Below are 14,661 nucleotides of genomic sequence, written 5' to 3'. Positions count from 1 at the left end.
TGATGTCTCTAAAGTTCAGTGAATTCTTCGCAAAAAGAATAAGTTATCAGGAACACGTCAGAGATGAGTAGTCACGTGACCGAATAGCACCGACACATTGGAAGCGGACGCGTACGAAGAATGTGCCGTTCCGCGACGAAAACAAGCTTAAGCAATGGCGTCTTCGAACGGGTACACTCGATAAGTATTCCGACAATTTTTTGTTCATAGCATATTTTATATCAATCATTTCAACAAATTATACGTGTTTTGGAAATATTCGATTGAAATTAGTCTAGATTTAGTTAATTTTATGGAAGTAAACCTCTCAAATAGCCATACCCGTTAATCTGTACAAGTGCCAAAAAAATTTGGTTAATGTTACCCTAGGTAGTCCCAATGGCAGCAGTTACGTTAGATTAGATTAACTATATTTTTAGTAGACTTTTTTTTTCTTTAAGAACTACCGTGAATCAATAACTAGTGACGTTAAACACTCGACGGCCTGCTGGCGGCCCCCTCCAGGAGGAGTCCGTCAGGAACACGAACAGTCGGAAGTGCAACCATTGGGACTACCTAGGTAGACTTTGACTAAAATTTTTAATGCAAATACAATAAAATTCCCACCTTATGTAATCACTAATTCTTAAGTAGTGTAGAAATGGAAAACATGATACAGTATAAATAAAAAATAAATTTTATTTAAGAAAAAGATTTTTGGAAAATTTTTTAGTATTTATTTTCCTGTTTGGAGGGTGCCAGGGCCTATTGGCCCTCTTGTGAGTATGCCACTGCTTGTATTTATGATATAACAATATTAGAATAATAATAAATTTGTTTCCAATTTTCTTTTTACACATTTCTAATATGAGATGTAAATCTACAATAATTAGGTTTTAAAGATGTTTAACAGAAAATTAAAATTTAATTTAAAAAAAAAATATCTAAACAGTCTCTAAAGACATTCGACATTAAATAGTTTTACAGTTTGGACGTGCTCGGCAGAGAATAAGTTACAAATTTACAATCACACCTATGCATTTTCTGAGAGAAAATTTTTAATTACTAACGTTTTTACTCCTATCAGCCATCATCAGATTTCTTAAAACTGTTTTTAGAAACTGTTCCACAGATAGAACATTCAATTTAAATTTTAACTTTTGAGAATTATAAATACAAATTTAAATTGAAACAAGTTAAATAAATAACTTATGGAAAATGTGAGGTTAACAATAAACAAAAATAAACTTAAAAAATATACATAGTTAACGATATACATAGTTTATCAACGATGTGTTTCCAGAATGAAGGTAATGCATTTGCATCTCTCTCGTTGAAGCACCATTCTTTGATCAAAAAATCGTAATTTTATTATAATTGAAGATTTTAATTTTTTAATATTAGAAGGTAATTAGCATAAATTACAAGGTATCATATTTCATCTTTGCTCCCATTCAAGTTTATTGCCTAGACACACGCTGATGTGTGTTTTTACTTCTACTGGAGTTTAGGCTCTTATTTCAACCTCGGCTGTATTAGTTACACAAAGTGGAGAGACGGGTGCATACTTTACTTTTTACAACAGAAATTTCATTAGCTTGAAGATTTTTACTTTTTTCCCCCCCTCCATTTTAATTATTATTAACTAACTTTTTTTGATGGATTCTGATATCTTTGTATTGTCTGAAGTTGCAGATATTTTTTTTTATTAAGTTTTACACATTTATGTTTTTTTTAGATTTTTATATATAAAATACAATAAAATTCAAAGATTAATTAAATATTATCAGAAATGCTAAGCTATAAGTGCAGTGTGTTTTACAATATTATTGCAAACAGATATAGTCAATTATTTTATACACATGTTTATTATTTTAATTTTTATAAATTATTTTATTTGATGCATAGTAATTAATTAATTACTGTGGCACATTAATCAATATGGCAGTGGGGCTCTATTCAATTACTTTTTCATCTGAGATGTTCATCAGAGTGTTATTTTAATGCAATTTTTATATTTTTAGTGATATATATGCTCGACTATGATTATATTTTCAATTTATACGTTTTCTCTACTATCTAAAAGTATAAAATACTTGTGGGTTTAAAAAATTGAAATTTTTGTTTATATTTTCTGTAATTTGATCTGTAAATGCAAAGGACTAAACTTATCAAATATCAACTCACTATAAATAATTTCACCTTTATCTTATTGATATCAGATTTGTTAAATTTCACAGGATTGTATTATTTTTCAAATTCAGAGCAGTGAAGCTTTGTTTATTTTCTCTGAGGAAAGTAATAGACTCTGCTGGTTTCCACTATGAAGTACAATAAATAAACTGCTAATTTTTTTATTACTTTGTTTTCAAAAACTCCCTTCTCTGTCAGTAATGGTTAAATAACTAACAAATTGTTTTCTTGCACTCAGGGGAATGTTTTGTTTCAAATTTGACAATTAGAATTGCCAGTAATGAATTCTATAATTTTATATTTAATAATTTTAAAAAATATTGATAAAATTACCAAATAAATGTTTGGGTCACAATTACTAAATGGTATTGTTACGTTATGAAGATAAATTTTAATTGTTGCAAGATTGAAAGTATTAGATTTCTTATCATACAACTGATTGTGAGACAGCAGGGCAATAACACCGAAGCAAGGAAATTGTGTTGTCAAAAAAAGCTGCAATGATTTATTTGAAATGTATTGGGATTGGTCCTGCCATTGAAACCAGGAGAAAAGATATAATGTATAGCTTTGTGGTAAAGGTTAAATATTCTACATAGTTATTTTATTAAATTACTCTTGCGATTGTTGCTCATAATAATCGCAAGAGTACAGCACACACGCTGTGAGAGAATTTACTGCAGGCGGTGAAAAGGTATTGTTTTTCATAAAATTTCTCTAAAAAAACGGTCATAAACTTGAAAACTACTGTAGGAATCTCTTCAGAACATATCAGGTGAGAAATACTAAAAAGCCTGTACTTCAACTGTTTTATTTTTAAGAATTTCAATAAAAAAACCGACATGTATCTGCTGGATACAAATGTGCCTAGATGCTGTTAATAAACAAAAATTTTTTAATTTACCATATATCTATGCAGATAAGACAAGGTATAAATTTTTGTCAGTTTTATAGTTTTAGCATATATCTGTCCTATAAGATGAACCCAAACTATCAACGGCCTATGAATTTAGTTTAGATCAGCAATCATCATCTACATAATAATACTGCATAGCGTATACGGAATTACGTCCTATTCATAATTTTTCGAATGACCAAATTCTATTTTCTTGCATCTGACAGTACTCCCTTGTGATTATTGCAAACATTCGCACTGATTTGGGCATTCGGGTAATGATCTTGACTATTCACAAAAATGTCGTATGGGTTATTTAAATACATTAGTGAGTGATTTGTTTTATTTTATAATGGTTTTAATTTAATTAAATTTCAATCTAATTTTTTTTGTATCTGTTCTATAAGATGACCCTGGATTTTGGGGGGCATTTTTTATGATTCAACTATCGTCTTATCTGCACAGATATACAGTACATATTACAGTTGCTTGCTTTTTTATATTCATAAAATTAAAAAAATACAAAAATTATATGGGGCATGGTGTCATAAAACTTTATAAAATGATTAAAAAATACCAATGGAAAAAATTAAATTATTTTTGGGTCAAATTTGAGTTTTTTAGAAGTTATTTGCTGTAAAATAATGCAATTATAAGTGGAGAAGCATGCGCACGCACTGTCGCTGCGGCTATTTTTAGTAACAGCAACTGGCGGGAAATTTGAAAATTTAAATCCAAGATCATCATGTCATAGTGTCAATTTGACACCAGTTATTAAATAAAAATAATGAAATGCTTTAAGCAAAAACTGAATTGCACATAGTAAAATTAAAGAAAATTAGTCAGGTAGTAGTAGTAATTTCTTCAGATTTTTCAAACAATTGGAATTTTTACACTAATTAAAAATCGAGGCACGTGCCGACGGGTTAATTCAGATTTTATTTTGATAAACTGTTAAAAAATATACATTTAATTCATTATATAAAATAATTCTGATTTCTAATTTTTACTATTGTCAAAAATTATTTTAAAATGGAATATTTTAATTTGAATTTTCTAGGTTAAGCAGAAACTGCGAAAGAAAAGGCAGAAAGAATATCAACTCTTATCTGATGATGTAAGTTAGATTTTTAAAATAAAATCTGTTTTAATTGATTTAATAATAATAGTAATGATAATGTAATTTAAAAATTACATATTTAGCATAAAAATATTAAAGCAAAGTCATTCTTTTAAGAAAAAAACTAAATTGTAATCAATAATTGAATAGTTAATTGAATTTTATGTGTATGGTGTAATAAATTTGTCTAAATCCTTTTATATTTGTAAATAGTGGTTGTATCAATTAATACAAATTTCAATATGAAATTTTATTAAAAAAATTTTATTTGTTTGTAATTTATAGAAGATTGGGTATGAATTACAGTTTGCAAACTTGTATATGTCATAGGTTCATAATTTCTTGCAAAATATACACCTTTAAAATGTATTTTATGTATCTTATCTGTATTTAATAATTTCTGCCTACGTGATGTGTTTAGTACAGCTGTTTTTTGTAATGTGTTGTTGTGCAGTCCTAATGTTTCTAGACTTTTTTGTAGTGTATTTGACGTGATGCCTATACAAGATAGATCTATTAATTTTATATTAAGATAGAAGAATGGATAAGTACTTTATCATTGTCCACAGATGTGTTATTTTGTGGGTGAGTTCTGAGTATTTACTAATTTTTTTTCAGTGTATTTTTGGTACAGATACATATATAATTTTCATCACACGTTGATCACAACTATTGATCGTTGACTTTAAAATACAGATACATATATAATTTTTTTTTCAGTGGATGTTTGGTACAGATACATATATATGATATATTGTCAGTGAAAATACATAAAGGTGTATCTCAAAATTTGGCTAAAATGAGTTAAATATGCCTTTAAATATAAGCCTAGGTTCTTCGTGTTGTGATGGAGCGGAATATCTCTATGTAACACCATTTGCATTCTATGAAATGATAAACACTGGGTGTTTCTCAAATATCTGATATTATAACTTAGGGACATTTCTCAAGCAATTCCATAAACACGGTGTTTTTAAATGATTTTAAAGACATATCTAGACTTATGCCTCTTTGTTGCAAAGTTACCTGGAGATTATGTGAAATTCTCTTTCTGCCTACTCCAATTCAGTGAAATGAGACTCGACCAGAGGAAAATGTTTTGAGGTAAAACACTATGCAGCCATATTTTTCAGTCATATGACCACCACATTTAATATATTTTGTCTTATTGAAAAATTAATACTTATATTAAGGAAGGTCCGCACTGCCAATTTATTTGCCGATGGTTGTGGTGGACAAAATTAGAATTCCATTGTGTCAGGACATTGTTTTGCAGTTTGAAACACTTAGATGAAGTGAGTCTTCTTTCTTTACCACTAATCATGGACAATGTAAAGGAGACTCCGCTCACAGTGAGATTTCATATGTGATTAAAAAGGCTGGCGAATTGTTTGTGCCTTCTCAGCTTATACCAGTCTTTTGTCTTGCAAGAAAGGGAATGTCTTGTATAGTGCACTCTTTAGGTTATAATGATTTTTTAAACTATAAAGTTTAGTGAGAACCTTATAGTACATTCTATTTGAATTGACGATGAGGGAAAAACTTTTAAATGACAGACATTGTTGAATTCAATATAAGGCAGAATGAATTATGTAAAATATTTTTTAAAACAAGCCATGTTGATCACAACTATTGATCGTTGACTTTAAAACGGCAAAATACACACTGTTGACAAAACAATTTAATGACTTAAATAACTTATCTCGTCCATTGTCATTGGAAAAGTACAATGATCTAATCGCTCTTTGCTCTGGACCAATACCAATAACAAAATTGCCTGAACATGTTCAGTTTTATAAACCTTTGCCTCATTTGGTAGAGTAAAAGGAAAAAAAGGGAAAATGTTGTTACAATTTAGTTTCTTCTCTTGTCAAAAAAACTTTGTTCATTTTTATTTTTGTTTTCATCTTTATTCAAGAAATATTATACTGTATTATTGCACTTCAAGTGATATACCAGTAAGCAGGTAGCCTACTTTACCACTTAGCATCTTTCAGTTTCTGACATATATTAATGGGTTTAAACAAAATTTTTGAATTGAATTTTTGTTTTTCCAAAGTATTTTTTTAATTCACTTTTGTCCGTCGTGTTTTCTTCTGAAATAGTTTATCCTCGTGTCAATTTAGTCATATTTTTGTGTTTATTGTTGATTTTATGTTTGTCATTAAAAACTCTTTAGTGCAATAATGTCTCTTTACATTTTGTTTTTATTGCACACAAAACATTTTATTTTAAAAGCAATTAGTTGATTTAGTTACTTTGAGCCAAATTTTTATTTTAAGTTGTAGTTATGTCTTAATTCTGAAAGGTGTATCTCATTAAATCAGCAGAGAGCTTTTTATTATTAGCAAAGATAAAGGCCTATCTCAAAATAAGGCTTCAAAATAATAATAATAATGAAGTCAACGATAAACTTGTGGTGTGTTTATATAGTATTTACCAAGCAGCTGGGTGGTGAGGGATGGGTCCTGGTATATCTGGATGGACCACCTCCCAAAAAATTACTGTGGTTTTTCAACCCATTAGATTTGATCCCATGTTGTTTTATCTTAATTGCTTGGCCATCCAGCCATCAGAGACTTAAGATGGCTGGATGGCTAAGCAATTAAGATAACAGATGTCCAATCTAGGATGGTGTTAATTATGTTTTGTTAATGTTGTTTGTGTAAAATCCTAAGTATTTGTAGACTTTGCCATCATTCACAGATTCACTGATGTCTTCATTTTCAAGTACAGTATATAATCATTATTCTTCAAAATTTCTTTTTTATGTGAAGTGTTTTGCTTTTGTCTATGTCAAACTACATTTGATTGTCATTGGAATAAATGTATGCAATGTCTAATAGATGATTTACTCATGGTTGTGTTTGTGTGGATGCAAAGAACTTTGTAATCTGCTTACCCGAGAAAGAATTATTATTATTATTTATTATTATTGAAAATAGTTCTAACTTTTAAAAATAAATGTTTTTTAACTTCTAAAGGCACCTCCAAAACAAGAACCAAGGACAATTGAAAATACCAGAGAACCAGATGAAACTTTTGTTGATGGTGAAGATGAAGAGGTAAGTATTTTTTCTTTTAAAAATAAATAAATATAATAAAATCCACTTGTTATATATAATTGCTTTGGTATTCCCTACATCAATGATTCTCAAACGGTTAATGCAGCACTCTGGTGTGGAAGAGATTGTTAAATGTATTGTGAATATTATAAAAATAGGTATATTTTTAAAATATATTTGTATAAAGACTATTACATCCCTGATAACTAATAGCTAGATTAGTTCTTAGAGTAACAGTTATTATTGTACACAGTTACTTATAATTAAAAATACAGTAAAATCTTCATTAACAGACACTTCCAAATAGCCGACAGTTCTACTTAACAGACATTTTTACAATCCCTAGACCCTTCAAATAGGACATCTATTATATTTACCTCTAAATAATGCCATTGTCCATAACTAATCTTATGAAAATGCAATGTCTTGCCTTTAATATTCTGAAAGAATGAATAATGTACGAAATATTCTAAATGAAAACAAAGAATTGTTTAAAATACAGTACTTTTTCAGACAACAAATTTTAACTGTAGATGTTAAATAAAGACTGGCTTAAAATAGGAATAGGAGAGAAGTGCAGGTTATAAGAAGTCAAACAATATTCTTTATCTGTTAGAGAAGTTTAATCTGGTTAAGTTATCAATTACCATTTATTGTCATACATATTAATGTTATGTCTTATTGTTGGAATTAAGCTTATGATATCAAAAAAAACTATAAAGTTTTTCAGTTATTTATTCATTTGACAAGAACTGTAGTATACTAATAATGAAAAAGAAACTTAAGATCATAAATGACGTCATAAATGCGAGAAAACTGAATATCTTCCCACACTTTAAAGTGGTCAGCAAATTGCCTTTGTAGCATGACCTTTGAACTTTCACCAAGCAAACGGTGTTGTAACTGTTTTAACAGCATTTTGGTATCTAAAGTGTAATTTTTAATAAATTAGTTACTGAAAAAAGCAAAATTGTTTGAAAAGTTACACCTACTTGATAACTACAAAGCAGACAAATCCCTGCATTGAATTTTATTAGTTGCTTAGATTATAAATGTAACAATTTCAAATATATTTCCCACCCCTTCATAACTCAACACTCAAACGAGAATCAATTTAAATGAGATTTTTACAGCTGAAAAAATAAATAATATATTATTGTATATATATTTTAATTATATATGCTATGTATACTTTTCAGTATATTCACATTATTAATTAATGCAAATTTGACATTTTTATAATTCATTTTACTCTTTGATTTATAATGACCAGGTTTAAATATAATATGGCCACCTGCATGTGCCTCCAAATAGCGGATACCTCTAAATAGCAGACAAACTTCTCAGTCCCCACAGTGTCTGCTATTCCGAGATTATACTGTATATCAATATTTACAATTATTATATATTTATATATAATTTATCCAGGATTATGCATTTTCTATGCCATTTTTAACAGCATCTAGAGTATAATTAAAGTATGATAAGAAACACTAATAATTTAAATATTTGTACTGGAAGCAAATAACAGTTAAATGATTAACATTTAAGTTATTAATTGTTAGTTGCTGCATGCTGAGATTGATGGCATAAAAAGAGATCTTAAAAATGCCTATTTATTTGAAGATAGTGATTACAATAGCCAATCCTTGATTATAATAAATAATATATTATTTTAATTTAATTGTTTTGGGACCTACTAATTTTGATAACATTAGACAATTTAAGCAGTATCTATGATTACAATAAGTGGAATCTATTGTATTTATTCCAAATAAAGTCTTTATTCATCACAAACTTTACTACTACTATGTATATATTTAAAAAACACGAACTATTAATGAAATGCTTAAAATTATATATACTTTATTTACTGAATATATTATCAAATCAGCATTAATATATTAGCAAACTAACTTTAATTAATCTAATATTTACAGTACAAATATATGTTTCTTTTAATTATTTTGCCAACTGTTATATATAACAGAGGAAAAGTATGGTGATTGGTCAAAAAATGATTCCCTCAAGATTTTTACATTTTTAGACATAGGCCACTTTGAAATGTCAAGAAATGCAAAGAAATTTGGGTGGGTAATTTCTGTTTGTATGGGTGTGTGTGGGTGTGGGGCACAATTTGAAGCTTAATAACTCTTGTGCTTTTTGTCGAAAATTTCTGAAATTTTGCAGGGAGGTTTCTTGATTAGGGGGATTGATGCTATTAAATTTTGGTGGTTAAAGATCAAGGGGGTGGGGAGATAATGGGGATAGTGTGTATCTCCAGTAGGGTCAGACTTAATGACAAATTTACTTGTTATTAGCACTTACAATTTTTTTATAACACTCATCCCTACCCTCAAAATGAAGTTTCTTGCCATTTTATAATAGTTAAAAATATAAAAAGTTTTTTAATAAAATATCACCAAAATTTTAAATGTTGCTGGTTTATTTTTTACTAATAACCTGTAAATTGAGTTATATGCAGTTATTGTTAATTAATTTGATAACCTCATTTTTGATAATTAATGAATATATTATATTTCAAAAAAATAGAAATTATATTGAAAAGTTGATATTTATTATTTTAACTTATTTCTTATTAGATTCAATATGACTTAGATACAGATGAAATGTCCAATTATTTCAATAGAGACGTTGTACCGAAAATTTTGATAACAACAGCTGAAAAACCACATACCGTAAGTTAATATGGTATAGTTTACATAAATGTAGATAAATTTTTATATAAATAGTTATGAGTGTTATGAATTTATTTTATAGTATAAATTGCATTTTTCAGAAAACATTATTGTTTGCTAGAGAATTAAGACAAACTATACCTAATGCACATTTACATTGGAGACGTAAATTTAGTATAAAAAATCTTATAAAAATGGCAATAAAAAAAGAATTTACAGATATTATTGTAATTAATGAAGATAAAAGAAATCCTAGTATCCTTTTAAGTATTGTTTATAACTATTGCTTGATCTGTTACAATTCTATATAAGATATTATTATTAAATTCTAAAACACTTTTTATTTAAATTTAAAATTTCCTAATGTTCTTGCAAATGCTCATATTGAGCACTTTGCATGGATCTGTCATTTAATTGTTAAGTTATAGCAATCATTATCAAATTGTTACACTATCAATTTTAAAAAATTCTTGGATTTAGCAATTTATATTACAACAGTTTGAGTTACCAAATTTATTACTATACAATGATTGTATGTTAATTTGTGATGTTTCTGTCTTTGCATTAGAATTAACAGGTTTTCTTTTTTAAGTATATTTATAAAGTAGAATTATATGAACAAAATAATGATATTAAATGTCATAGTTTTTTACTATCATTACTACCTGTTCAATTTATTTTTGTACAATTTCATTATTTAATAATTATGTGAATTTTTAAAGTATTCAATTTTACATTTAAATTTTTGTTATGAGTCTCTCAAAGATAGTGAAAACTTTTAAAAACTTTACCTTCATAAATGTTCATAAACAGAAATTATTTGTATAAATTACATTGTATATTGAACCTGAAAACAATCCTTCAAAGGATTAAAAATACTAGTTCAGAATGCTGAGGAATTAAAGATATTTATTATTAATTATAAATTTTCATCTAATCAAAGTAAAAATATAAATCCAAACAAAAACATCTGACATGTAAAAAAAATTGCTCTAAGTAAAAACTTATGACAATTTAGACAACAGTTAACATTTTTCTTAGGAGTTTTCTTTGGTAAAGGTAAGTTTGGCATTTTGAAGGAAAATGTAGAAAAGAATAATGCAGGTAAAAATCTTGTGGGTTATTGCTTCAAAGCACTAAGCTTATCTTTACCAAAGAAAAACTGTTAAATTTTGACTGTTCTAAAATTTTAGAGTAACACCATGCATTTTGAATCTTTAACCACTCATCAGTGAGTGATGAATATATTCAGCAAGGGCGATTGTGTGGCAGTGGTGAGGAACGTATATGTCAAATTCTTTTGGGGGTATCACCAAACACTACCAGGAAAAAAAATTCACATAAAAAATGAATTATGTAACAATAAAAAAAAGACTTTACTAAACATAACTGTTTACAAAATATTTTTCCAAAACAGTAACATGAAAAAACACGTGGAAAAATACTCTAAAAATGTTGCACATTTATTCTCCACTACTAAGGGGTAGCACCATACCTGACTATTCCACTGTTGAAAGGTTAAGATCAGAAGAAAATTGAAATACTCCTGAATTTTTATGTATTTTTAGGAAATGCCTAGCATTAGCAATTGCAGGAATTCTGATCAACTATTGTTAAATATCTCATAACGTCCATTGTTTGCACTAACTAACAACAAAGTGCCAATGTAAATCAAACTTTTATTTTAACAAAAATAAAAGAAAATAACAGTTAATTATATTCAAAAAAACTTAAAAGAACTTAATGGGCCAAATGCCAGCTGGAGATGCATTCAGTGTCCACATCCTGTAAACACTTACCTGTAACCAACGATGGTTATCTCATGTTTAAATATATCTGGAAGAGGATGTTGGACTAGAGGCTCAGGTAGCATAACTGGCAACAATCTGCATGGCAGTTGCGGGTTCAAGATTTGCTCTCGGCCAATTCTTTTCCAGAATTTTCTAAATTATTTAATTTAATTATAATTATTAAATCTAATAAGAGATGGCATCTAACACCTCCCTCTAGTGGGAAATTATTTAGTAATTAATTTAAAGTAATCACGATATATAGCCCAATATAATCTGGTAGTTGTTGGCATAATAAGCTCATATAGCATTCTAAATAGGCTGTATATATATTTATTACATCTATTTTAATATCAAACTACTAAAAACTTTAATTTAATTTTTATATAATCCATTTCATTTAATTACACCTTATTGATAAATAATTATTAATTATAATTAAAGAAAAGTAAAACTTAACTAGAAAAGATGCTTTATTGGTAACACATTTACCAGAAGGACCAACAGCTTATTTTAGATTAAGTGGTGTAAAGTTCTGTAAAAATATAAAGGTAAGTACTTTAAAATATTTTGAAAATATTTAAAACTTCCTGTTAAACAAATTTTCATTATAGAGGAAAGCTGAATGGAGTTCACATAGACCAGAAATCATATTGAACAATTTCAATACAAGACTTGGTCAAAGAGTTGGCCGAATGGTTGCATCTCTCTTTCATTACGATCCACAGTTTCATGGTAGAAGAGTTGTAACATTTCATAATCAAAGAGACTATATATTTGTTTGCCATCACAGGTTTGCATTTATTTAATACATTAATATTTATTTAGTATATTAGATAAATACTGATANTGGCATTTTGAAGGAAAATGTAGAAAAGAATAATGCAGGTAAAAATCTTGTGGGTTATTGCTTCAAAGCACTAAGCTTATCTTTACCAAAGAAAAACTGTTAAATTTTGACTGTTCTAAAATTTTAGAGTAACACCATGCATTTTGAATCTTTAACCACTCATCAGTGAGTGATGAATATATTCAGCAAGGGCGATTGTGTGGCAGTGGTGAGGAACGTATATGTCAAATTCTTTTGGGGGTATCACCAAACACTACCAGGAAAAAAAATTCACATAAAAAATGAATTATGTAACAATAAAAAAAAGACTTTACTAAACATAACTGTTTACAAAATATTTTTCCAAAACAGTAACATGAAAAAACACGTGGAAAAATACTCTAAAAATGTTGCACATTTATTCTCCACTACTAAGGGGTAGCACCATACCTGACTATTCCACTGTTGAAAGGTTAAGATCAGAAGAAAATTGAAATACTCCTGAATTTTTATGTATTTTTAGGAAATGCCTAGCATTAGCAATTGCAGGAATTCTGATCAACTATTGTTAAATATCTCATAACGTCCATTGTTTGCACTAACTAACAACAAAGTGCCAATGTAAATCAAACTTTTATTTTAACAAAAATAAAAGAAAATAACAGTTAATTATATTCAAAAAAACTTAAAAGAACTTAATGGGCCAAATGCCAGCTGGAGATGCATTCAGTGTCCACATCCTGTAAACACTTACCTGTAACCAACGATGGTTATCTCATGTTTAAATATATCTGGAAGAGGATGTTGGACTAGAGGCTCAGGTAGCATAACTGGCAACAATCTGCATGGCAGTTGCGGGTTCAAGATTTGCTCTCGGCCAATTCTTTTCCAGAATTTTCTAAATTATTTAATTTAATTATAATTATTAAATCTAATAAGAGATGGCATCTAACACCTCCCTCTAGTGGGAAATTATTTAGTAATTAATTTAAAGTAATCACGATATATAGCCCAATATAATCTGGTAGTTGTTGGCATAATAAGCTCATATAGCATTCTAAATAGGCTGTATATATATTTATTACATCTATTTTAATATCAAACTACTAAAAACTTTAATTTAATTTTTATATAATCCATTTCATTTAATTACACCTTATTGATAAATAATTATTAATTATAATTAAAGAAAAGTAAAACTTAACTAGAAAAGATGCTTTATTGGTAACACATTTACCAGAAGGACCAACAGCTTATTTTAGATTAAGTGGTGTAAAGTTCTGTAAAAATATAAAGGTAAGTACTTTAAAATATTTTGAAAATATTTAAAACTTCCTGTTAAACAAATTTTCATTATAGAGGAAAGCTGAATGGAGTTCACATAGACCAGAAATCATATTGAACAATTTCAATACAAGACTTGGTCAAAGAGTTGGTCGAATGGTTGCATCTCTCTTTCATTATGATCCACAGTTTCATGGTAGAAGAGTTGTAACATTTCATAATCAAAGAGACTATATATTTGTTCGCCATCACAGGTTTGCATTTATTTAATACATTAATATTTATTTAGTATATTAGATAAATACTGGTATTTGTTTAGAAAAACAATGTAAAATATATTTATACAATTATTAGTTTATAAGAAAAAATTTTTTTTTCTTCTTTACTTCATAATTGGGTGCATAGGTACACACTGGGCATCTTTAACATCACTCTTTATTCAGAAATATCTTGCACATTGATATGTGTTTCAGGCATATGTCTAAATGAAAAAGCCGACAGAAGAGGGGTGTATGCCCGAAACGTGTATTGGTGTGTAAGAGATTCCTGAATAAGGAGTGATGTTAAAGATGCCCTGTGTCTATCTATGCACCCAGTTGTGAAGTAAAAAAGAATTAAAAGATGTGGTTTTGGAATAAGTCAAAAATTCTTTTGTAATAGTGATATTCTAATTTGTTAGTTCTAACAGAATATTCTTATTCTTGAAATTTGTGACAAATACAACAAAAATAGAAATAAAAATTCAATTTAAAGTTAAAATTTGAGTATATATTAATAAATTGTATAACAACCAAGTTTACGGACGGC

General features: G+C 28.1%; 1 protein-coding gene across 1 annotated transcript; it reads left to right on the top strand.

Annotated features, from left to right (window-relative positions):
* Nucleotides 1-1,270: 1,270 nt before the first annotated feature.
* Nucleotides 1,271-14,139, top strand: LOC111614920 (ribosome production factor 1-like). Its single transcript, XM_023356293.1, has 11 exons — nucleotides 1,271-1,341; nucleotides 1,384-1,386; nucleotides 2,926-2,947; nucleotides 4,128-4,184; nucleotides 7,172-7,252; nucleotides 9,856-9,951; nucleotides 10,053-10,206; nucleotides 12,210-12,292; nucleotides 12,356-12,400; nucleotides 13,798-13,866; nucleotides 13,930-14,139. The coding sequence occupies exons 1-11, from the start codon at nucleotides 1,271-1,273 to the stop codon at nucleotides 14,122-14,124; spliced, it is 876 nt and encodes a 291-aa protein (XP_023212061.1). The 3' UTR covers nucleotides 14,125-14,139.
* Nucleotides 14,140-14,661: the final 522 nt, after the last annotated feature.

The sequence above is a fragment of the Centruroides sculpturatus genome, unplaced genomic scaffold (assembly GCF_000671375.1).
Source record: "Centruroides sculpturatus isolate CEXI.00-Female unplaced genomic scaffold, Cexi_2.0 scaffold2263, whole genome shotgun sequence".
NCBI classification, from domain to species: Eukaryota; Metazoa; Arthropoda; class Arachnida; order Scorpiones; family Buthidae; genus Centruroides; species Centruroides sculpturatus.
Note: the sequence above shows the minus strand (reverse complement) of the source record. Positions and strands in the feature narration are given on the sequence as shown.

Bases quoted from the DNA above. Each gene is read 5' to 3' on its own strand.
- LOC111614920 (XM_023356293.1), top strand. From the start codon at position 1,271: ATGTGTTTCCAGAATGAAGGTAATGCATTTGCATCTCTCTCGTTGAAG. The intron at 4,185-7,171 runs GTAAGTTAGATT...TAACTTCTAAAG, and splicing joins ATCAACTCTTATCTGATGAT to GCACCTCCAAAACAAGAACC. The intron at 7,253-9,855 runs GTAAGTATTTTT...ATTTCTTATTAG, and splicing joins TTGATGGTGAAGATGAAGAG to ATTCAATATGACTTAGATAC.